The following is a 25,073-nucleotide window of genomic DNA, read 5'->3' on the forward strand; positions in this document are numbered from 1 at the left end:
TATTAATACAACAAATGTATGAGGTAAGTGTTGATTTCAAAACAAATTGAACTTAGAACTACTATTATTAACATCAAAATTCCAGCATACCGCCTTCGCTTGAATATTATATTCAATAAATGAAGCAAATCGCTACGGACCGTTCATTGGTAAATTTTGACATTTCGATGATGACGTCACTGCAAACTTAAGAGCCATACTTCACCGGGATGCCATGGCGACGTGGCCAGTGACGTCACCATGGCAACGCCTGGCGTCTCTACGTCGCCGCAAAGCGGAGTTTTTCTTAAATTCTACGAAGATTTAAGAAAAAACCTTTAAAAAATGTTCAATTATCTGAGGATATCACTAAAATCAGAGACTGATTGAGTGACATTGAGCATACAAAGACGTGCAACAAATAGCAACATCAACAGTCGCCGCGTGCTAGGTACTTGGAAACGTCGCCAGGTGAGTTACCCGTCATACATCTCAATAGAACTAGTTGGCGACGTCGCGGTGGCGTCCCAGTGAAGTATGCCTCTTACGTGCATAGACTATATATAGGGTGCAATTAAACCTTCCTGCCAAATTTTTCCCGGGCTTAGGTACCATTAGGAAAGTCCGTTTAACCGAAAAAATGGGTGTTATTTTCATAACATATTTGATCCCATTTAAAATCGTTGCAGAACGGTCACTCGCGGCGGTGGGTATGAGCGGGGGTGACGCGGGGGGAGGCGCGCGCGCGGGCTCACGTCACATTCGGTCGCCGACGAATTGGATCGACGTCCATTAATTGTAGTGTTTTTAGGGTAACTTTCGGAAGCTGTTTCTCAACATTTTAGTACTGAGTGATTATAAAAGAATAAATACGTGTATTTTTATTTTTAACAAGGATTAATATATCAAAATTTGGCAGGAAGGTTTCATTTCAACCTGTATCAATGTCATACTTATTGCTTAACTCCTTTATGCAGCAGATACAGGAATAAACTCCCTGTGAGCAGCGCACTGCTTCTGAAATGAAAACAATTTTATGGTTCCTTAATATCTGTCAACCGAGCGATTTATCTGCAACGTAAACGAAATTATGGGTGGGGTAACAAAACGACATTCAAAACCACGAATAGTGTCACTGGTTTTGACGATGACACTAAACACAAAACTGGCTATTAAATGTATTAATTGTGTTAACGCTTGGGTAGCCGCGGTATAGTTCTTCTCCGTAAAGGATAAAGTAGTGCAAAGAATCTGATAGAAAAAGATTTTGTACTTACCTCTTTTTGTCTACAAAATCTAATTGTACTGACTTCGTAATTAAAAAATAAGGTTCGTGAGGTTGATTAAGTTATTTATAAGAGAAGTTGATTCAGAGGCAGATGGCGGAACAACATAGTTTTGTCGAGTTATGTCAAACCAAACCGATCATGAATTACATTGGAATGATATAATTCGACCAAATGACGTAGATCGGTCATCTATCTCTGAATCGATTTCTTGGGTACATTATATCAAGTCACGCCATAAGTCCCAACCTACTCTAAGGGCCGCGCCACACCAGAATGGCAGCGGCGCGGCGAGCACTTTCAGTGTCATATGATTTTAAACTTTATCTTCATTATTGTAATACATAGTATCGCTTGAGCAGTCAGCGGCCGCCCGTGGCCGCTCGTGGCTTTTCTTAAGCGATACTATGTATTACAATAATGAAGATAAAGTTTAAAATCATATGACACTGAAAGTGCTCGCCGCGCCGCTGCCATTCCAACTCTGCCACGCTTTTCAAGAGATTCCTAATCCCTTTATCTAACGCTTTTACCTCCCCTTTTGGCAGACACTTTATTTGTGGATTACTATTTACATATCTTAATACATGCTTTTAGAAATGGCACATATACTCACAATAATGCCACGCGGCTGACAGCGGAGTGTTTCAAAGCACTAAACTTCGTTATCTTATACTCCCGATTGTCTTTGAATTGTTTTAAAATCTTGTCTACCCTGAAAAAACATACAAATATGATATTAAATTATTAAAAGCTATTTTCTATTATAAGTAAAAGCTAGGCTTTGTGTTTAAAAGCTAGACCTTGTGTTTATTTATATTGATACAGATACTAGCGCCAGTATCACTAGTCTAGTGATACTAGATTCCGGTACTGGATTAACATTATAATGGTATGTAGGTATTTAACATAATAATAATAGCTCCCACACCGGTTTCGGTAACGATGGCAGGTTTAATTAAACCAGGCCAGGTGCGCAGGAGTAATTTTATAGTGCCCAAGTGTGTGCGCAGTACTCCTTTACTCTCATAACCCAGTGGGATAGACGTCCGACACGACTGGCGAGAGATCAGACCCAAAGACCGACTTTTTACAAGCCCATCTGACGCATGAATCATCTTACTTGTCAGACAATCAGGTGATCAGCCTGCATTGTCCTAACCAAACTTGTAAATAACATGTTTCTAACGCGGGAATCGAACCCACGACATCCGAGTCAAGAGTCACGCTGTCCAGCCTCCAGTAACTAGCAGCCGTTACTGTCAATGCAAGTAAACACTAATAAAAAAATCTAAATGTCTTACGTATTATGAGTACTAGCCGCTATAAGCGCAGTGCGTCTTCCATAGGGCTTCACGTCTATTGAACCAAAGTTCGCCAGAATAGCTGTTACCTGCAAAAAGTAGGCATTATACAATATACAGGAGACTGGGCCCGATCTAACTATTTAGCCGCTCCGGGCAAAGATAATTTTCGCCACCCTTCACATACAAAAAACCATAAAATAAGTCATGGGATAGTTTTGTTAGGAGAATAGGGGCATATTTGAGTAAAACACGTAAATATTTTCACTATCCAACCTGAAGTAGGTTGGAACTTGGAAGGTAAAATTTTCTAACTTAGGTTGTGAAGTCAATTTTGCTGCCCCTCATTTTTGCCGCTCTGGACAAGTGCCCGGCTTAGATCGGGCCCTGTATGGAGAATATTGTGACGTAAAATAAAATTTCTTCAGCACGATTTTCATAATGTAAACGCCATCTATCGCCGTAGAATCGAATTATCTCTATTCTAATAAATGTAGCTATAAGAATAATGAAAATCAAGTTTCAGTTATAAAATTATTACAAAAAAGGAGTCCATAATAATATATACAGTATTTTATTATTTATGTATCCCAGTAAACTAGATAAATCAGTCAACATCTTTAAATATTTCAGACACTAGAACTAGTAATCTATTAGTCTATTCTAATCTAGCGATAAGAATCTAAAGCGTCTACTCTCGCCATGGCAATGTCGCGACATTGTACGCGCGTATTTATAACTTAACCTTAAATCAACCTTGACAAGAAATGAAAAATGACCGCCGAGGAAAAAAGACGGTCCACGCTGCGAGCTAAAATAGACATCAGTGACATTTGGGTATTATCAATCTGTAAACGGGGAATAGGAAATATATGTGTTTGTGTGTTTGTCCGTGCTTGTGTGTGTGCTGGCCAAGCGCCAACTGTCGTACGCGTAACAATTTAGGGTCGCCCGATTGAGTTTAAGCATTGGAAACGATAAATATTTAGAATTATTAGCTATTTAGGAGTCAAAACCGATTAAGTTTGTGTATTCATAAAGCAAAAACTTTGAGAGTACAAAGTGCCAATTATTTAGGGAAAGGTGAGGCAAAGGCTCCGGGCTGTTACTCAAGAACCCATACAGCTAGACTTCTGAAATATTCACAGATTATATATTTCTGTTGCCGCTATAACAACACATACTAAAAATAAAATAAATATAAAGGGGGTCCTCCCATACAACAAACGATGATTTTTTTGGCCTATTTTGCTCGTAATTAATAATAGTAGCAGGTAGGCACTTGAAATACTCACAATATTCTTAATTATATTTGTACTTTAATAACTAATAATAAAATTAAAATAAAATAAATATTTAAGGGGGGCACATTACAAAAAACACAATTTTTGCCAACTTTCGCTCGGTACGGAATACGAAAACGGTACGGAACACTTAATGCGCGAGCCCGACTCGCACTTGGCCGATTTTTTAAATAATATTTAGCAAAAAATACACACACTACCCATTCTTGTATTAATAAGACACAATCATCAATTAGACAAATTAAATACTATGAATTAGAAACAAAAGAATAGAGCGGAAAATGTATCCCTTCAAGTTTTTTGACGAGAATATGATAGATTTTTATAAGAAGAAAGCATCAAAAGTAGTATATCCATACTTTAATATTATAAATGCGAAAATGTTTCTGTCTGTCTGTTACCTCTTAACGCCCAAACCACTGAACCGACTTTGCTGAAATTTGGCATGAAGATACTTTGAGCCCCGGGCTTTCCTGGGGCTCAAAAGTATCTTCATGTCTTTTGACATAGGATACTTTTTATCCCGGAAAAATGTACGGTTCCCCCGCGATAAACTACTTCTGGCGCAACGGAGTTGCGGGCGTCATCTAGTACTACAGTATATAATTTCTCATGTAGACGATCAGGTGAGGTCGACTGGCGGCGACAGTTGCGCTGGCGCGGGCGGGCTGGCGCACACACCGTTATGTAACACATTACATTCGAGGCCGGGATCGGTATGCATTGTGCCATGCCAATATGTTTCCCATAGGGATAAACAAAGCATAATGTGATTAAGAATGCTATTCTTGTTATGTTGTTCTGAATGTAATGTTGGCGAAATTATAAGATTAAATTGACGCACGCCATCGATACTAACCAATTTTTGGGATACTTCCCCATTTGGTATTAAAGATCGTTCTACAGAAACCTCATAAATATAACTATTATTAAAACATTGTTTCTGAATTCTTAAAGAAGCTTTATTAGAACGTAATGATATATTTCGAATATCCTCGTTTTAAATATGACGTTTGGCACGCAATTTAATCTAATGCCCTCTGTAGGAAATAACAGAAACTACATTTCATTACCATAGATAGCGCCATCTAGCGAAATACAATTTGATACTATGACGCTTTGTGCAGATTTCAAACTGCATTGCGTTTTTACAGGGTGCAAAACTTTCCGGCCAAATTTTGATATATTGATCCTTGTTAAAAATAAATATACACGTATTTTTTCTTTTCTTATCACTCAGTACTAAAATGTTGAGAAATAGCTTCCGAAAGTTATTCTAAAAACACCACAATTAATGGACACGACGCGTCGACCGCGCGTGACGTGCCCCCGCGCGCGCGCCTTTCCCCCCGCGTCACCCCCGCTCATACTCACCGCCGCGAAGTGACCGTTCTGCAACGATTTTAAATGGGGCCATCTAAAAAAAATAACTATCTATCGGTCGTTCTCACCTTGCCGATGTTGATAATGCGTTCCTGCATGGACTTGACGTGCAGCAGGTCTGGCCGGTGACTGGGAGGATCCGCGCCCATGAGGTTCTAGAAAATATCTACAATTAAAAACTTTTATACAATTACGGAAAATATACAATTACGGAAATATATTCTACTTGAGCCTAAGACACCTACAAGAATCTAAGACATCAAGCTGAATCAAAAGTTTAGGCGATACGTTTCAAATTAATATATAATTTAAAAATTAATAAATTAATATCTGTTGTGGGAATGCGTGGTGGCCACAAAGGAAGATCTTCCGACCGAGCGAGGTGTTATGCTCGGTCAGGCCGGAGCCCACGTGATACATCTCAGCTGTCGTATATATACCGACGCGCTCAGAAAACTTCGATAGCGCGATGCAGGAATGTTAGGCGAATTGTGGGTACCGCCACATCACTCCCCCCGAAGTCCGGAGGTCGAATCTTGAAGTCTTGTCGCTTGTGTCGCCAGTGCTAGTGAGTTCCAGTGAGTCGGAACTGTTGCAGTGAGTCCCAGTGAGTCGGAACTGTAAGCTGCTGCACGGGATCCAGTGAGTCGGATAGCTGCCGTGCGGGGCCGATGGTACGTGCTGACCAGGAGAGATGTGCTCTGCTTGCTGACCGACCGGTGTAGTGAGAAAGCCCGATGATGCCGATGCGGAGTCACCCAGGCCGCGGTACATTGTGGCTAGTGGACGAGGTACCCGATGAGGCGATGCTGGCTGGCGCGGTGCGGAGTTGCGGGGAGTGATGATGATGAAGGAGGCGTGTTCTGTCGAGGGTCACCAATGTGGGATATGTGATGGGCGGCCAAAGGAAGATCTTCCGACCGAGAGAGGTGTTATGCTCGGTCAGGCCAGAGCCCTCGTGATATATCTCAGCTGTCGTATATATACCGACGCGCTCAGAAAACTTCGATAGCGCGATGCAGGAATGTTAGGCGAATTGTGAGTACCGCCACATTGTAGTCTGGAGAGCAACCTGTAGCCTGGAGAGCAACCTCTAGCCTGGAGTGCAGCCTGTAGCCTAAGAGAAACCTGTAGTCTGCAGAGCAGCCTGTCACCTGGAGAGCAGCGGTAGTGGCCGCGCAGCACGCAGCCTGAATGGATGAAGCAGTATCCATGAGAACAGTCTGCAGCCTGGAGTGTCTCACCATGTACGGCACGGCGCCGCGTATCACGTTGACCCTGTTACGGTGCTGCGCCACGGCCGCGAGCTTCTCGCTCGGCGCCAGGGGGCGGTAGTGGCCGCGCAGCTCGCAGCCCGCCCAGTGCGCCAGACGGATGAAGCAGTAGCCTGGAAATCATGATCATCATCATTACTGTTTTAAACTTTTTTTTTGAACTCAAAAAATATTTACATTAAGGGCCTGTTTCACCACTTCCTGATAAGTGTCGGACAGGCTATCCACAACTTATCTGACAGATACTCCATACTTTATCTGTCTAATAAGTCGCGGATAGCCTATCCGACACTTATCAGGAAGTGGTGAAGCAGGCCCTGAGTCTATTGCACTCTTTATAATATTATATTTCAGTAGGTTTAAAACCGTTAAAAAATAAACTTTAAAGGTCAACTTGGGGAAGACTTATACTTTATTTGAAATTGGCTTTGAGCTGCCCCTATTTCTTTTGTAATGACTCTAGAAAGACGGTCTTCACAGTAGATTACAAAGTAATCTTTTATAAACCTAATACAGACGTTAGATGTCCCCACGTATTAATTGTGTGGCAAATATAGATGATATTTCAAAAAAACATACTATAGACCTTCCTTGTCTTTGGGGCAAGTCCGTCTAAAGGCGATTTTCGACATCGTAATATGTATGTCGCAGCCAACAGGTTTAAAAAGCCGTTTAATCAAACAGCTAGCCCTTTGACTGAACAACGCCATTCGATCACACGTCTAGCTTTTTATTTGAATATATTAAGTCGCTCAAAACGTTCAACACTACAGCTGATTTAAAAGCGCTCACCACCGCGGCGCTAGGTGAGTTTTGTTTACAATATGGCGTCAACTAACCAGTGTTTTGTGGTTGTATTAAGATATTTTTCGTAAATATACGTTACAAGTATTATTAAAGAGACAGAAATTATGGGGGCACATACGAGTGAATCAAAATTTAAACTAATACTCGAGGAGAAATCACGGGATTAAGAAATGCATCACCAAGGTATTTATTGCAATAAATTATTGTGTTTAATATGAGTTAGAGTAAAATTGATCTGCTTGTTATCATTACGCTTGTGTAATAATAGCACTAAACTAATGGTCACCTTACTTAATTTACAATTTAACCAGTTGGCTAAGCGTCATCTAGCTGTAGTGTTGAACGTTGCAGTCAACAAGTCGGCTAAACGACGTATAGCCGTGTGATCGAATGGCGTTGTTCAGTCAAAGGGCTAGCTGTTTGATTGAATGGATTTTTTAACCAGCCGACTGCGACATGTACACTAAACAGACTAAAAACCAGATAGTGACATCTGTAAGTAGCAGGTATTGAGAAAGAAACCATACTGTTATAATCTTAAAACCTCATTTAGTTTTTATTGAGTAAAAAAATAATTGGGGCAAGTCCGGCGTGTGTTTGGGTTCAGGGCTATCAAACATTTATTTTGACATAGGTAATCCGTAATTTAAAAAAAAATCCAATATATTCCCAGGAAACTCCAAAAACTCCTTCGTACTAACACTTTTTAAATTTTTTTTGCAAGAGACTTACACTCGGAATGCGTGTACAAAACGGGAAAAAATTTCCGATCGTTTTTTTGTAACAGGTAGTTAGTAGCGACAAGTCTGTTTCTTAGGTCAAATTAACTCTGCAATACTGTTTTACCCCCTGAGCCATATGAAACTACTTATTCGTTTAAATATGGAAGTTATTGCCACTAGATGGACTTACCCCCAGACGGACTTTCTCAAGTTGACTTGGAGGTTAAATCTTACATGATATAAAATTCAAATTTTTTATCATTTAACGCGATTCTGTGAGATTGTTGTAATCCAAACCATAGCATGGTCAACGAATTCCTAAGTCTTTACTATTTTATGAGCTGAACGAATTTCAGAACCTCCATTGAGTTGAGAGTAATTTGTACCTGAGCAAGCGGAATCCCAGCCAGCCTCGTGATAGGATTGTTTCACATCAAACGCTGTGGTCAGCTGTATAAAGTTTACTCCTTTTTCTAGCCGCTTACATCTGCCTTGCGAGAAGAACTCGTACAAACTAAAAGAAACAAAATTACTGTATCTTATCATGTAAACAAAACACTGCTTTCCATTCAGTGTCTGGAGTAGGTTATTTGAAATGTCTGTATGGTTATCTAAGCACAAATGGCATTCTCGCAAAAAAACTTTACAGCCCAGTGACCGGACAAGTCCGGTGACTGAGCTTTATACTTTTATAATACAACTAGCTGTCCCGGCAAATGTTGTTTTGCCATATAAAGTACATATTATATTTCACCTGGATATTATTTTATTGAAGTGACTAAATAAGTATGGCACCAAGGCAAACGTCCATCGCTATTCCGTAGCACAAATAATAATTTACTATTATTTATACAATAAATGCACATATCAATATAAAAAATACAGAGTAGCCGATTCTCAGACCTACTTAATATGCATATAAAATTTGGCAAAAATCAGTTTAGCCGTTTTGTAGGAGTACGGTAACTAACATTGTAACACGAGAATTTTATATATAAGAGATAAAAATAATACCCCTTACTCTTGAAGCGCATTAGATTTCCATACTTCGTCTATTGATAACTTCTTGGACATTTCATGTGATATATATTTAGTGTCGTATATAGTCGGAAATAGTTTATTTATATTATTCTTAAATGTATCATAGCTGTCGGGCAGTTTTCCTATAAACTGATTGTGTAGTAGTATTGTGTCTAAAAACATGTTATGTCCAATGATAGGTTTATTGAGTTTAGACAGTAATTCGATAATTTGTGAAAATCCTAGTAAATGCTTCATTAGATTTTCTTCTAGTGTTTCCTCTGGTAAGCCCACAGCGCCCTCTATAGTTTTATCTCTGTATACAAGTATCTGAAATTAAGAAAATATTACCATTTAAAATGTGTCTTGCAAAATTTTATAAAAAAGAATGGACTATCTTAAAAGTTGATTCAAAGGACCTATGTATTTTGGTCATGTTTTGTCAAACCTAGCCGACAGATGACAACTTACATTTACCAAATGCCGTAGGGCAGACAACTGCCTTCAAGACTGTCTAGTGATACCTCTCAAGCTCAAATGCATTGAGCCATTTATGCTCTAATATAATAATAAGTACCTGGATGACCGAGCTTTGCTCGGTACCATATAGCAAATACTCATTGATTTCGTGTTACTTAATAACGCCATCTGCTGGTCTTTAAAATAATTAGTTGCTGACAAAATAGTATTATTATTCGCCAATAGATGTCAGGAAGAGTAATATTTTTCAGTTTATCGATTATCGATAAAACACGAAACGAAACACGAAAGTCATTTTCTGAAAATGATTCCTAGCTAGATCGATTTATCGCCCCCGAAACCCCCTATATACTAAATTTCATGAAAATCATTGGAGCCGATTCCGCAATATGCAAAGAAATATAATATGCACACGAAAAACAAACATATGTGAACTCAAAAAATACTGAGCTTAAACTCAGAGTTCTAGATGTCTATGGGTGCCAGTAATTGCTTACTATTTTTACTAAAAAAAAAAAACTACAACTAGCACAATTTACCTTATGGCTATTACCTAAGCTATCTGTTGTGAGTAAGTCCGGGAACCTTTCTCGGATCTGCAGGTGTGCCAGGTACCTCATTATAGGGTTGCCTACATCAAAATATATTGTGTTCTCTTCATTTGCTATAAGCCATCTGAAATAAATAAGTTAGATCATGTAAATTCTGACATCACAGGTATACATAGGTTTCCCAATGCCTAAAATAGTGTAATTTGTTTATTATTTATTAATTATTCTGAAATGTTTTTATTATTTGACATTCTATTGACAATGTATTATGAACTTTAATGGCTACTTAAAATTGTATTTTATAAAGTTAAAAAAAAATGCATGTATTTAAATTCACACACCATTGTTATGGTAGAATGTACAGAATCATATTTTGTTATTATGACTCAATACCATCCTTGTACTAACTGCATTCTTGTGAATAAAGAATTATGAATTAAGTATGAATTATGAAATAAAAAAGTTACTAATGAATAAGTTTGAATTAGATAAGTTGCTTGACTTGTCTATCAAGCAACTAATCTAACAAGGACCAAACATAGGGTAGCGTACCCCTAGCGTTAATATTTTAATTTGTAAGGGGGCCAGTACCATTATTTGTTACCAATGTAATTGTAACCCTTACAAATAAAAAACATTTTTTTTAAAGTACTATGAGACATACTGTAATACTAACTTGGATATATCTGAAGATATTTGTTTAAGTATTTTCTCAACATCTATATCCAGACTGTGGTACAGCTCATTGAATAATGTTTTCTTCTTCAGTTGATTACGGACATATTCTTCCTCTTCTCTATTCAAATATGGCAATCCATCATAAATAAACTGAAATTATGTAAAAATTAAATTACAAACTATTCTTACATTCATTTGATTAAGTATGACATGATATTTTGATGTTCTAATTAGTAGTAACAAGAAAATATAGCTATTTACAATGAAACTAAGTGCTGTTTCTAAAGTTGTCTTGGAGAGGATTTGAGGAAAGTCTCAAATTTACTTTTGATCACCCACAAATATGGCAAGAGCCCAAAAATGCATGTGCGAGTGAAATGATAAGGTGATGTAAAATGTTAGGCCTTTTATAAAATTTCTCCCTGTTAACTGACTACAATGAAAACAAATAGCTGCACTACTGAGCCTTAAACTTTATTACCTTATTGAAATTGAAGTTATGTCTACATAGGAACTGCAGGGATGATGCATGAAAAGTGAAACTCTGGTCTATTTCTCCCACAACTTGTGGACACAAATGGAATGTGTACACCGTAGCCGTGTAGTTTTCCAAGTCTCGGTTATATTGAAATAGAGTTAGACCAACTTGAGTAATAACCATGTTGCTCATTTCGTTCTTAATATTGTCATATCTATCTTTGCAGCTGTCAAACAACCTGAAATTATTTATTGTATGTATATTATATCGCTTGTTAGGTTACAGATGAAAGAAATCTTGATATTAGTAAAAAAGTCCATCAAAAAGAATTGTTCACAAGTTTTAATATCCATTCTTGTATGCTAGTTGTAAAGAGATAAGATTTGAGGTGATTGACCTGTGTTTAAACCGTTCTCCAGTGAGCAATCCATTGAATTCCGCATCAAAACCCACAAAAGAACATTGCTTTAAGTTGTATATGATTTGATCGATTTCGTCGTTATAATTTTTGTTCGTTATATTCATTTCTGTGGTTGCCTTTATTCTAATTTCAAATAGTTAATTAGTTAACAATATAACGTTATTTGAGAACGTACTAATTAATTAATAGTTGTTGTTCAAAACAAAATAAAATAACCTCACTTTTTGTAAGTTTGACGGTGACAGTCACAGATTACTACCCCCGCGTTCCATTTGATGTTAAAAACGATCAAAACGCTCAAAATAGGAGGCATTTTGAGCGTTTTGATCGTTTTTAACATCAAATGGAACGCGGGGTACAAGTGACAGTCATGTGACAATTGACCAATTGACATTTGACAATCTGTCAATGTCAGTGCATTTTCTTTTTTATTATGGCACTTTGGCTACATAACCACGGCCAGTGTCAAGTATTATAAATGGCGTGAAAACAGTATTGTTGCATACAATTTTCAGCATCGTTTCTTTGTATCGTCAGGTCGAAAGTCTAGTCAAAGTCGAAGTAAAAAGTCAATACAGTCAAGGACTCAAGTCGGTCGATTCAGTAAAGTGGTAGACGCTTTACTGAAACTTTCGATGGAGTTTTGGAGATAACACAAAATAGCTCGTTTCTGGATATGGCATCACTTTTCTACACGTCTTGTGCACGATAACGAATATCTAATGGTTAATATCCTACCAATATTACACATTAAAACCCCCATTAAACACAATTTAGGAAAATAATACAAAAACACATCATCACTCTTTCACATTCCCGACAAAACTCCAGTGCATTTTTTGATAACATGACTTTGTTTATTTCATGGTTTTAGGCCGCAAAGCGTAATCAACGAAGTTCGATAAACAAAAATAATAATAATAATAGCCAGGGCCCGATCTAAGGGGGGGGGGGGGGGGGGGGAGCCGGGCATTTGCCCAGAGCGGCAAAAATGAGGGGCGGCAAAATTAACTTATTCCTATCTTCCAATCTAGCCATCCACCACTTAAGTTTGAGAATTTTACCAGCTTACCTACCTTAAGTTTGGTAGTGGAAATATTTGAGTATTTTACTTAAATATTCCTCCCATTTTCCCCCAACAAATCCTGTATGTAAAGGGTGGCGAAAATGATCTTTGCCCGGATCGAGCCATGATAATAGCTCCCACACCGGTTTTCGGTGATGGTGGCCGGTTTCATTGAAACCAGGCCAGCTAAGCAGGAGTAATTTTATAGTACCCAAGTGTGTGCGCAGTACACAAGAGCACTCTCTATTTCTTTACTCTCATAACCCATGAGTGGGACGGAAGACCGACACGACTGGCGAGAGATCAGGCTCAGGACCGACTTTTTACATGCCCATCCGACGCATGGATCATCCTACTTGTCAGACAATAATTAGCTAGTGATCAGCCTGCATTGTCCTAACCAAACTTGGAAATAACATGTTTCCAACGCGGGAATCGAACCCACGACCTCCGAGCCAAAAGCCGCGCTCTATACCACTAGACCACGGAGGCGTTGAAACAAAAATAATAATAATAATATTATAGCGGGCGTGCCGTGCCATACAATATACATGTACAGTGACCTGAGTGGCTCAGTTGGTGGGCTGTTGGTAGCTCAAGCCAGGGGTCGCGGGTTCGAATCCCGCCGAAGGAACAAAAAGTTTTCTAAGTTCCTGGGTCATGGATGTGTATTAAATATGACGTGTATCATAATATAATAAAAATCTTAAATATATGTATAGTATAAAAGTATTAAATATATTTCCGTTGTCTGGTACCTGTAACACAAGTCCTCCAGGTACTTAGCACGGGGCCAGACTGACGTGGTGTGAAGCGTCCATAGACATTATTATTATTATTATAGCGGACGGGTGGTGACTGGTGATAGGTAGGTAACAAAACTCTAATCCAGCCTTTCCCAAAGTGGGCGCTGAAGATCTAAAGGTGGTGTACCGAGTACCTACCTAGCAAATATCAATTCGATTTATTATGAATTTAATTTATAATTATTATAGGACTCATTGATATTTTTTATAGATATACAGGTGTTAAAATAAAATAACACCTGAATTGACTGGAGTTTACATTGACTATGATGAGATTTTCAGTTAAGCTTTGACGGGGAGAGCCATGCTTCGGCACGAATGGGCCGGCTCGACCTGAGAAATACCACGTTCTCACAGAAAACCGGCGTGAAACAGCGCTTGCGCTGTGTTTCGCCGAGTGATTGAGTTTACCGGAGGCCCAATCCCCTACCATATTCCTTTCCCTACCCTCCCCTATTCCCATCCCTACACTCCCCTATTACCCTATTCCCTCTTAAAAGGCCGGCAACGAACCTGCAACTCTTCTAATGCTGCGAGTGTCCATGGGCGACGGAAGTTGCTTTCCATCAGGTGACTCGTTTGCTCGTTTGTCCCCTTATTTCATAAGAAACGTAAGGTATGACGTAAGAAAGTAGTAGAAATGTATATAGTAGGTAAGCAGTTAAGGAACGCTTTTTGGTGGCATGATCCTCTCCCGCGACAAGTGGCGCTAACTCGTGTCGGAGGCCAAGATCCACTTTGGGTTGCTGAGCCATCGTAGGAAGTAGTAAGTAAGTAAGTAAGCAGTTAAGAATAATTATAATAATAAAAAGGACCGAACAGCGTTTGCCGACATAGGTACCAGCGCCGAATAAAATGACCCTGCTCCGTACTCAGCCTTCTCTCATAAAAAATATATTTATAAAATAAAATATTTAAATTTTGTCACAAAACTTTGGTATCTACTGGCGTCTGGCACGTACCTACTGGTAAACATTAATTATGACACACAGTGCCGATTTTATATTTTTTATGAGAGTAGGCCATTTCATTTTCGTTGCCCCATGTATGAAATCTGTAGGGCCTCTATGGACGCTGCCGTACCAAGGCCGTGGAATATAACGGCCTATTTTAAATCCGGGGCTGATGACACCAGTGACCAGGCGCACACAGTCAGCTACTATTTCACATTTTCAATTCATATCACACGGTGTTAGTAATGTGTAAGTAAAAGTAAGTGTGCCAAGGACGGCGCTCTGGCGAAACCTGACGAGTCAGTGTTGAAACTGCAATTACAGTTCAAAACAATATTCCACGTGTTGTCTTCATCTTTTCGGAAAACCTCAGTTTTACAAAACAGGTGACGCCTTGATAATTTGGCTGCAGCGATATCGATTTTTCTCAACAATGACTAGCTAAGAAAATATTAAAGTTCATTGTCTGTATTCATCACGTCTTTATCTTTGAATTATCCATAGCATAACACGATTGGTCACCTTTTATAACACAAAATCAAAAAGAACTCTATAAAAACAGGGATTCTAATTTTGCCAACAGAGGAGAGTGATTTAAGCTTCCAAAATTTGTACATAGATTAGTTCAAGCATACACTATAATAATTAGTCCATAGCTTATATGAAATAGTATTAATTATGGTTTTTAAATTACGCGACGGAAACCAATTGGTCGATTACTTCCATTTCTTGTTGTTCCAAAACATATCTAAAACGATTTTTTACTTTAAAACGGACCACGGTGTTACCTCGTTCGTTACTTCCATAAAACTTAATGTTTTGGGTATTTCTGCTAATAGTAAGGGTAAGCTGTTTTTTTTTTTTTTTATGAAATAAGGGGGCAAACGAGCAAACGGGTCACCTGATGGAAATCAACTTCCGTCGCCCATGGACACTCGCAGCATCAGAAGAGCTGCAGATGCGTTGCCGGCCTTTGAAGAGGGAATAGGGTAATAGGGGAGGGTAGGGATGGGAAGGGAAGGGAATAGGGGAGGGTAGGAAAGGGAATAGGGTAGGGGATTGGGCCTCCGGTAAACTCACTCACTCGGCGAAACACAGCGCAAGCGCTGTAGCTGTAAGTATACTTTGGTTTTTTATCGCTTAGATGATTATTCGGCTACTTAAGGAATAATATAGGTAAATTACAGGAAAAATATAAAATTACTTTGAGCGGACTCTACATTAAAATATGTACCGAAGGAAGCGTACCACGACGCTTCCTTCGGATAATCCTTAATTCATTATCCCGCAACTGTAGTGTCTGTCTGTATGTTACCTCTTCGCGCTTCACGCTGAACCGATTTTGTCGAAATTTGGTGTCCCAGAAAAGGTCATCTAGGATAGTTTTTATCCTGAAAAAATGTACAGTTCCCGCCCGATAAAAGTAATTTTGACGTTACGGAGTTGCAGGCGTCTGCAGTAGGCTGCTTAAGATAACTACAACGGCTGCAAAGGCCTTAATATTATGTTTCCGCATCATAAATACTTTGGTCATTGAAATTCTACGTTCTAGAATTTATTTTAATTTAATAACTCTCACACCGATTTCGGTGACGGTGGCCAGTTTCATTGAAACCAGGCCAGCCCCTGTAGACAAGTGGCAAAACGCTAACGCTAACGCTAGCGCTAGCGCTACAAAATGTATGGATTTGACATTAGTATTCGCTAGCGAAGCGATGACTTATGTCAAATCGCATACATTTTGTAGCGCTAGCGTTAGCGTCAGCGTTAGCGCTTTGCCACTTGTCTACAGGCCCAGGTACGCAGGAGTAATTTTATAGTGCCCAAGTGTGTGCGCAGTACACAAGAGTACTCTCTATTCCTTTACTCTTATGACCCAGTGGGACGGAAGACTGACACGACGAATCGAACCCACGACCTCCGAGTCAAGAGCCACGCTCTAAACCACTGGGCCACCGTTTCTAGAATTTATAATAATCTACTGAAGAATCAACCTTTACGAGTGCCTATGTTAGAGTTTTTGTAGTCGAAGGAAGTAGTTTCGTACCTTCATTTGAGAAGGTACGAAAATACTGTTTCGAAAGAGGTGGTCACCCTTATAATATCTTTTCTCCAAGACATATTTCTGTCTAAGGTCTACTAACCTACTACTGGTGAATGATGAATGCTTTATAAAGGCTACGTTCGTGTAGGACTTAATTTTATTACGTCACAACCATGTCCGAGGCTGCGGCCCAGATTAATATTTATTGTGTAACAATATTTTATGTAATATCGCGGAGAGTGAGAGCCAGTATTTACTTCCGAATTAGTCGCAACTCGCAAGTCGCAACAGTCGCCAGCACGCGGCTGACTATACCTTAGTAGTTACTTGTAATTTCGCTCGCGTGGTCGTGCGATGTAAAAATGTCGTGACGTTTTTTTTCTCAATGTCGTAAGTGAAAAAGTGTCGTAATTTGTGGAGTTCTTTTTTCAAAATGTGTTTAAAAGAGTCGAACATGGAGAAGTTCGAGTATGTTAAGCCAAATTACATGCTGATGTCCTTGCAAAGGATATTCGTTTTGTCTGTGATAATGGCCAGTGTGATTGTTGTTGTTTACTTCACGCCGATGCCAGGTGGGTTTTTAACCTTTTCTTTTATAATTAAAATAATAAGTTTACCTATAATATGCTACACAAGAGCGCTTCAAGATAATATTTACACTGATTTTGCGTAACTTTAAGAGGAATTGACTAATCCATATTGCTGACATTATCTGTCAAATGGCTTTTCCAACGTATAGGACAAAGACAGACTTAGGGCCTGTTTCACCACTTTCTGATAAATTGGCGAATAGGCTATTTACAACTTTTTTGACAGATTCTCCATACTTCATCTGTCAAGTTAAATGGTAGATAGCCTGTTCGGCACTTATCAGGAAGTGGAAGAGTTACTGAACTAATACATGAATTAATGTCAGATGGACAAAGTATTGTTACATTTGGTTTTTCCGATCCGAATCGTGCACGAAATCAAATATTTTTTAAATTTCCTTAAAACTTAATGTTTTGGGTATTTCTCTGTTAATATTATGGGTAACCTGTGAATATACTTTGGTTTTTTTATCACTTGCACGATTACTCGGCTACTTAATGAATAATAAAGGTAAAATACAGGAAAAATAAGTATACTTAAGTAAAATTACTTTGAGGGGACTCTACATTAAAATATAAAGTCAGTTTTATAATATTTAATGGTTATTTAGTTGAAAGTTACTAACAGTGCTAGGAACGCCCGGGGCTTCACGAAACGGATTTTATAATGCAAATCCCGAGTGAGATTAAGAACTTTAATAATAGTTATTAGTTTATAATCCTGGTTACCGTAGCACACGAGGTGCGTCAGAGTAGCTTAACATTATAAATATATTAACTCCTTTACTAAAGTAAACAGTATAATACATTGAGGTTTTACGTTATTTTGTCCTTGAACTCTAAAAAAGTCGCTTGATAAATAGCGCATCACGTGAATAAGCTGTCAAAACCTCAGAAACTAAGTCCTGGAGCATGCGGACTCTTATTTATTCGGAGCTTACGTTTTACCAACCCTTATATAATAAAAATGAATTTCAGTTTTGTTAGTTTGAGTGGGACCAACAATTTGAAATAAATTGTTATTCATATTTGAGAACGGCTGAACCGATTTTCCTAATGTGGAAGTCCAGGGAAGGTTTGTACGATGAGAAAATAATATAGTGTAAGTAGATTTTTTCTATTCAAAATCAATCAAAAGATAAACTCTACATTTAAGCATTTAGCTTGATACCGTATTATAAATGACATACCAGATATCTATCTATTCTATTATTTCTAATATACTTATACTAAAAATTGTATTTCATTTGAAATAATGTTCAATTTATATGCAAAACTGTACGGTCTAGGTAGCAATTTCGCGTAACATAAGCTGCACTAGTTGCGAATATTATTTCCTTATGCCTTCTCGGTTTTATATACGAGGTGTGTGCTATAAAGTACGTTCAGTGTTATTTTACCTTCGAGATATAGGAGAGTGATCCCTAAGCAACTTGTACAAAGGCCAACTTGAATTCCCTCGTGGTCTAGTAAGTCTGATCTCGGCTCTCGACTCCGAGGTCGATAGGGACCCACGCCAAAAAATATTATTTCGTAATATTAGAACAAAGGAGCGTCTGATAAGAAAACAGCTATTATTCAGGCATGGAATGGGCACTTCAAAAGTCTGTCCTGTACCTGATGACGCGCCAGTCGTATCGGTCATCCGTCCTAAGTAGGACGGATGTCCTATTAATTATATTTCATACCCAAGTGGGTATGAAAGTAAAAGAACACTCGGTCTTTTTTAAGGGTTCCGTACCCAAAGGAACCCTTTTTTGGACACATCTAGGCACAATTCGTAAAATATACTAGTTTGCCTGCTCCTGTACTGCTTATAATATTATAATTGTGTCTTGTGTGTACTAAAAATAAAATTATTCTTTCTTTCTTTTTTAAAGGGTAAAAACGGGACCCTATTACTGAGACTTCAATGTCTGTCCGTTTGTCCGCCTGTCTGTCTGTCTGTTTGTCTCCACGCTGTAAATCAAGAGTTGAAATTTTCACAGATTATGTATTTCTGTTGCCGCTTTAACAACAAATACAGAAAACAGAATTTTTTTAATAATTAACCCATAATTATAACAAACGTGATTTTTTGGGATTTTTTGCTTGATAGCAATAATGGCAACAGGTAGGCACTTGAAAATTTCACAAAGGCCTTAAATATATGTAAACCTTAATAATAATACTTAAGTAGGGCTCTATTTTTGCTGTATAACTGTGCGGAACCCTTCGTGCGCGAGTCCGACTCGTCCGGCTTTGTCCCACCACACATTCCCACCGCTGTATCTCCTGTGTATGTGATCGACAGCCGTATCCCACCACGAAAACCCCTTGATATTATCTTATCCGAGGGATTGCTAAAGTTGTATGGGGACGCGCAAAGAAATGAATCCGAAGAAGATAGGGGAGTAGGAAGTGGGTCCTTGTGTATTCCAAACACAGGTCACTTAAGAGCTCACCTGACTCTAAAAATCAAACATCGTCCTTCTCTCTTCACACTTACGCCCGTCTTTCATATGCCAGGTGAAAAAGGACGCCGCGGAATCATCGCCAAGTTAGTTTTACTTGAATAAAAGACGAACTATAATGATTATGAAAAAAGTGTTTTGAGCAAATTTAGGTTTTATAAATACCTTTTTAGATATTAAAAAATATTAAAGAAAAGACAGCAAACTTCGAAGATCCAAGCAAAAATGTGTCTAGAACAAGGTTTTTTGTAAAAAAGAAACTATCGAGCATTTCGTTTCGTCTTGAGCATTTAATCTTTATGAACTGAAGTTACTTGTGTCAAAAATCAGTTTTCTAGACCTTACAGATTTTGAGATCTAGGTTAATGTATGTAGTCAAGTTAGGGTCATATGGGCTCTTAAAAATAATTAGATGAAACTATAAAACATATCATACAGAAATTCATACTTCCATCCAATATTTTAAATGCGAAAGTGTGTTTGCGTGTCTGTATGTTACCTCTTCACGCCTAAACCGCTCAATCAATTTTGCTGGAAGGTATGGTGATACTTTGAGTCCTTTTTTAAAAATGAAATAAGGGGGTAAACGAGCAAACGGGTCACCTGATGGAAAGCAACTTCCGTTGCCCACGGACATTCGCAGCATCGCAGCCGCAGGTGCGTTGCCGGCCTTTTAAGATTGAATAGGGTAATAGGGGAGGCTAGGGAAGGGAATAGGGGAGGGTAGGAAGGGAATAGGGTAGGGGATTGGGCCTCCAGTAAACTCATTCACTCGGCGAAACACAGCGAAAGCGCTGTTTCACGCCGGTTTTCCGTGAGCCCGTGGTATTTCTCCGGTCGAGCCGGCCCATTCGTGCCGAAGCATGGCTCTCCCATGTCCTTTACATAATATGACTTTTTTTTATCCCGAAATGTACGGTTCCCACGTGATAAACGAATTTTGGCGCAACGGAGTCGCTGGTGTCATTTAGTTAAAAATATAATAATACGGAACCCTAAAAACGTCCCCTAAATTTAACAACGAATACCCATCTCGTTGAAGGCATGTTGAAGGTGATTTCCTCAAATATCCTTTTAAAAGGCGACGCCGATCGTTGTACATTATCCGAAATGGGTTCTGCTATCGGGTATAAGCGATAAAACGCCTTACCTTACTCAATCTACCAATTTAACTGTAATGTTATGTAGGTGACTTTATAACTTTATAGGTTAGCCTTTAGGCTAATCTTAATATGCATATAATATCTATACTTATCTCCATTATATCTCTCATGTTTCTCGTATTTATGAAAGAGAAGGATCTTGAAAAACTGATAAAAATAACCCACACTTAGTTGGGCCTTGGACTTGATAATACCTAGGTAGGAACCAACTAGGTCATCACGTTTAAATACCACGTTTTAGCTGTATCCGCTAAATATATTTTAGCAATAAGAGTTATCTTTTAACAGTTACTAAAACGAACAAGTGATGATATACCTAATGAAGATTGTTCTTTATTTGACATTATCACTAGCCGCTACCCTGTTATGACAAAACGCTGTATTTTAAGCTCTGTTTATGTTTATTTTAAGCTCGTTATTAAATTTTATCCAGTGTAGATAGGTACATGGTTTCTATATGAGCTGATTACTCATAATATTTCCAAATTTTCATTAGAACATTATTTTATCGTATTTTTTAAAATTATTTTAAAAATACTATAAAAAACATTTGCCATTATAAAATATAAAGGGGCAAACTCAGTTTGCAGCGTTTTGCAAAAATAAAAATAAGCTTAAACTCAGGCGATTGTTGTCCTACTACGGATACAAAACGCTGCAATATTTAATATTCCCCCGTTTTTTCCACATTTTCCTCTATTTCTTCGCTCCTATTAGTTGTAGAATAATAAAATATAGCTATATGACCTTCCTCGATAAATAGGCTATCTAACACTGAAATAATTTTTCAAATCGGACCAGTAGTTCCTGAGATTTGCGCGTTCAAATAAGCCCTTTCATATAATATCCCCCGTTTTTTTCCACATTTTCCACTATTTCTTCACTCCTATTAGTCTTAGCGCAATAAAATATAGCCTTCCTCGATAAATGGGCTATCTAACACTGAAAGAATTTTTCAAATCGGACCAGTAGTTCCTGAGATTAGCGCGTTCAAACAAACAAACAAACAAAGCAAACAAACAAACTAACAAACTCTGCAGAATTATAATATTAGTATAGATATAGATTTTTGCAAAACGCTGTAAGCCGAGTGGCTTACAGTGTTTTGCAGAAATATTTCATCTACATTTTGGGTTACAGCAAAAATATGATACATGGAATATTTTGGTTAAAAACTTGCCCTCAATTTTTTGGGTTTAATCAATACAAAGCTTACATCAAGTAGATAAATTATTTAGGCTCTGTTACGACAAAACGATGTAGCCCGGGTTGCAACGTTTTGTCGTAACAGGGTCCCTACCCTGGTCGCGCCCCTGGTCGCGCTACAAGTATGACCCACTAAAACCAGCCAAAAAAGAATTAGAAACGCCTTACAAACTGTTTTCAAAAATATTTTTCTTGTTTCAGAGGACCACTTCGAAACCTGTGATCGTGAGTGCCATGAACTAGACTGGCCGATGATATGCAGAGTCAAATTAGTTATAGAAGTCTACAAAACATATAGCAAGTGAGTATTAATCCCACCTTATCTGGACAAATAACCATGTGTATGCAAAAAAGAAAAGTGAATCACATTTATTGTCTATCGAACCTACAAGGATATTAAATTGAGAATTACAAATGTTGTCACAGATATTGTTAACCCACTTATGGCCTATTTCACCGCTTCCTGATAAGGTGCCCGATAGGGTTATTTGATTGATTTTCCATACTCCATCTGTCAAATTAAGTGGTGGATAGCCTTATCAGGAAGCGGTGAAACAGGCCCTTAATATGATAATTATTTTATCAGCTATCACCACACGTCTTATGCTTTTCATATCAATTTATTCATCAAAGTATGATAATGTCGACGCTTTCGCACTCTTTCGCATACACACTACCATGATATTATCTTCCACACCTCAAAATATCCTTGCAGTACAGGAGGTATAGACCTGCATGATTTGACCTAGATCAATCGATTTATGTCACCTGACTCTAGACTGTAGAGTGTAGGTAAAGTGCAGTCTTGCGTCATCTTCATGCTGGCTTTGATGACGGAAACGCGGTTGTGCAACCTGTCCGACAAGCTGACCGGCGCCGACAAAACGAAATATGATTTATCGACGCCCGAGACCGGTTGCCGCGGAAATACACCAGACATGTTTATAGCAATTGAAAGTTGAGAATCGAAGCCGAGTTAATGGTTTAATTCGATCATAAATCGCAACGTAATTAAAGTATAATGCTTAACGATTGAGGCTCTAGCAAATATTTATAGGCTTTTATGTAATTTAAACTCGAATTTCTCTCGGATTATTCAAAGAGCGCAGTATGATATAATGGTCGCAATTTAGTCCATTCTGAGGGTGAAAAGATTTTCATGTTTAATGCTAATCATTATAACATTTATTTTATTTCCAGATCGTGTAATAGCTGCACGGAGAATGATTGTCCACCGATGTGCATAACAGCGGATGGAAGAGTCAGAGGTGTGCTCTCAGCGAACAGAGAGTTGCCAGCTCCGGCATTCCACGTTTGCCAGAACGACATACTAGTTGTAGATGTGGTGCACAGAGCACCAGCACATGCCCTCAGCATACACTGGCGGGGACAGCCGCAGAAGGAGACACCCTTCATGGATGGTACGCCGATGCTGACCCAGTGCCCCCAGCCGGCCTACACCACGTTCCAGTACAAATTCCGCGCCTCGGAAGCCGGCACCCACATGTACCACGCATACTCAGCGGCGGACGCGGCCGACGGCCTTGCCGGAGCGTTCATAGTCCGACAGTCCCCGAAGCAGGATCCTCTGAGGAGTCTCTTCGATGTGGACGCGACTGAACACGCGATCTACATTGCCGAGTGGGGGCTGTCCATGGGGCCGCTCTCGGGGGTGATCACAGAAATCCCTAATGCGGAATCCCTTCTCATAAACGGCAAGGGCAACACGACCGACTCCCCGAACGCCCCGGTCGCGAAATTCCACGTTGAAATCGGAAAACGGTACCGATTCCGCCTGGCGTACGGCGGCGGATACAAGAGCTGCCCGGTGACGTTCAGCATACAGGATCACTCGCTGCTGCTGGTCGCATTGGACGGCCAAAGACTGAAGCCGGAAACGGTGCATGCGATAACTTTGGGTCGCGGCGAGCGCGCAGACTTCATCATCAACACGAGTAAGCCGTTGGGAGTGTATAAAATAAAAGTGATAGCGGATAGGTCGTGCCAGGGGAATCTCGAGGGGGTCGCGGAGTTGGTGTACAGTAATCGCGAGCATAGAGCGTTGCATAAGCACGAGGAAGTGGACGTTGGGGAAGTGAGACGTGAGTTCAGCACGGTGTTTAGTGACAAGTGCGGGGAGGAGGGAGTGGTGTGCTTGACCGAGGCGCATAACGCGGAGCCGCTGCCGGCGGACCTGGCGAGAGTGGACGAGATCATCCATGTGCCGTTCAACTACTCCACGCGAAAGATTTCCGCGAGACGCGTCGGTAAGTTATTTTGGAACTTTGACCATAGATTACTGATACCTTTGACTAGATTAGGAGGTAGTTGCATTGTAGTTGGTAGACAGTGAGAATTGCTTTTTTAGAACAATTTGATTTTTAAACATTAAGGTATGAGGAGTAGAATATTATACGTTATCCTTGAAATCATCAAAATGAGCCCGTCAAAATGAACAACTTTTTCTATGAGAACAATGATGGGAACTGAAAAGAATCCGTTCATACCCATACAAATTACCGATCCGGGCTCATATTTTGATTGTTTCAAGGATAACGGTGTTTACACTAACATCTTGTATACGTAGTTTACGCAACTAAGCCAGGAATATTAAAAATACGTAAATAGTAATGTTATTTTTATTTAGACTTCACGGCTACAGTCTGTGAATAAAATCTGTAAATGAAAAAATAAAAGATTTTATAAACATGACATAACATAACAAAGATAAATAAATAAATAATGAATCCTTATTAAATAACCATTTGAATAATGAATAGGCGAAGGTTACTACACCAGGAAAATGAATATTCTAGAAAAAAACAACACATTTTTATAAGAAATCGTTTTATTAAAATGTTGATTTAACAATAATTGACATTGAGATCTACATTTAAACTTGAACTCCTCTATAAACGAAAGGCCCCTCTACATATCAAATGAAATCAAATCATTTATTTCGGGCATCAAAGGCTCATATAACAAATACCTTAAATCTAACATACATATCAATTATATAATAAATATCTTAAAACTAACATACATAATATATTTTTATATATATTCTTAAAAACTAACACTGTCACGTTTTGCCGGCAACGTGAA

General features: G+C 38.9%; 2 protein-coding genes across 2 annotated transcripts in view; one reads left to right on the plus strand and one right to left on the minus strand.

Annotated features, from left to right (window-relative positions):
• Positions 1 to 861: 861 nt before the first annotated feature.
• Positions 862 to 11,896, minus strand: LOC121731729 (pre-piRNA 3'-exonuclease trimmer-like). The gene is made up of 11 exons (XM_042121318.1): positions 11,664 to 11,896; positions 11,270 to 11,504; positions 10,787 to 10,938; positions 10,099 to 10,234; positions 9,081 to 9,409; positions 8,446 to 8,573; positions 6,501 to 6,643; positions 5,325 to 5,411; positions 2,570 to 2,658; positions 1,882 to 1,980; positions 862 to 996 (listed from the first exon to the last, which is right to left on the minus strand). Exons 1-11 carry the CDS (start codon positions 11,789 to 11,791, stop codon positions 933 to 935), a joined length of 1,590 nt encoding a protein of 529 aa, XP_041977252.1. The 5' UTR covers positions 11,792 to 11,896; the 3' UTR covers positions 862 to 932.
• A 4,919-nt stretch (positions 11,897 to 16,815) lies between these two features.
• LOC121731728 (laccase-1-like) overlaps positions 16,816 to 25,073 on the plus strand; it is a 54,597-nt gene continuing 46,339 nt past the window's right edge. Inside the window, exons 1-3 of the mRNA XM_042121317.1 lie at positions 16,816 to 17,128; positions 22,170 to 22,269; positions 23,169 to 24,235. Of these exons, the coding sequence (XP_041977251.1) occupies positions 16,990 to 17,128; positions 22,170 to 22,269; positions 23,169 to 24,235 (1,306 nt within the window). The 5' untranslated portion in view covers positions 16,816 to 16,989. The remainder of the gene's footprint in view (positions 17,129 to 22,169; positions 22,270 to 23,168; positions 24,236 to 25,073) is intronic.

The sequence above is a fragment of the Aricia agestis genome, chromosome 11 (assembly GCF_905147365.1).
Source record: "Aricia agestis chromosome 11, ilAriAges1.1, whole genome shotgun sequence".
NCBI classification, from domain to species: domain Eukaryota; kingdom Metazoa; phylum Arthropoda; class Insecta; order Lepidoptera; family Lycaenidae; genus Aricia; species Aricia agestis.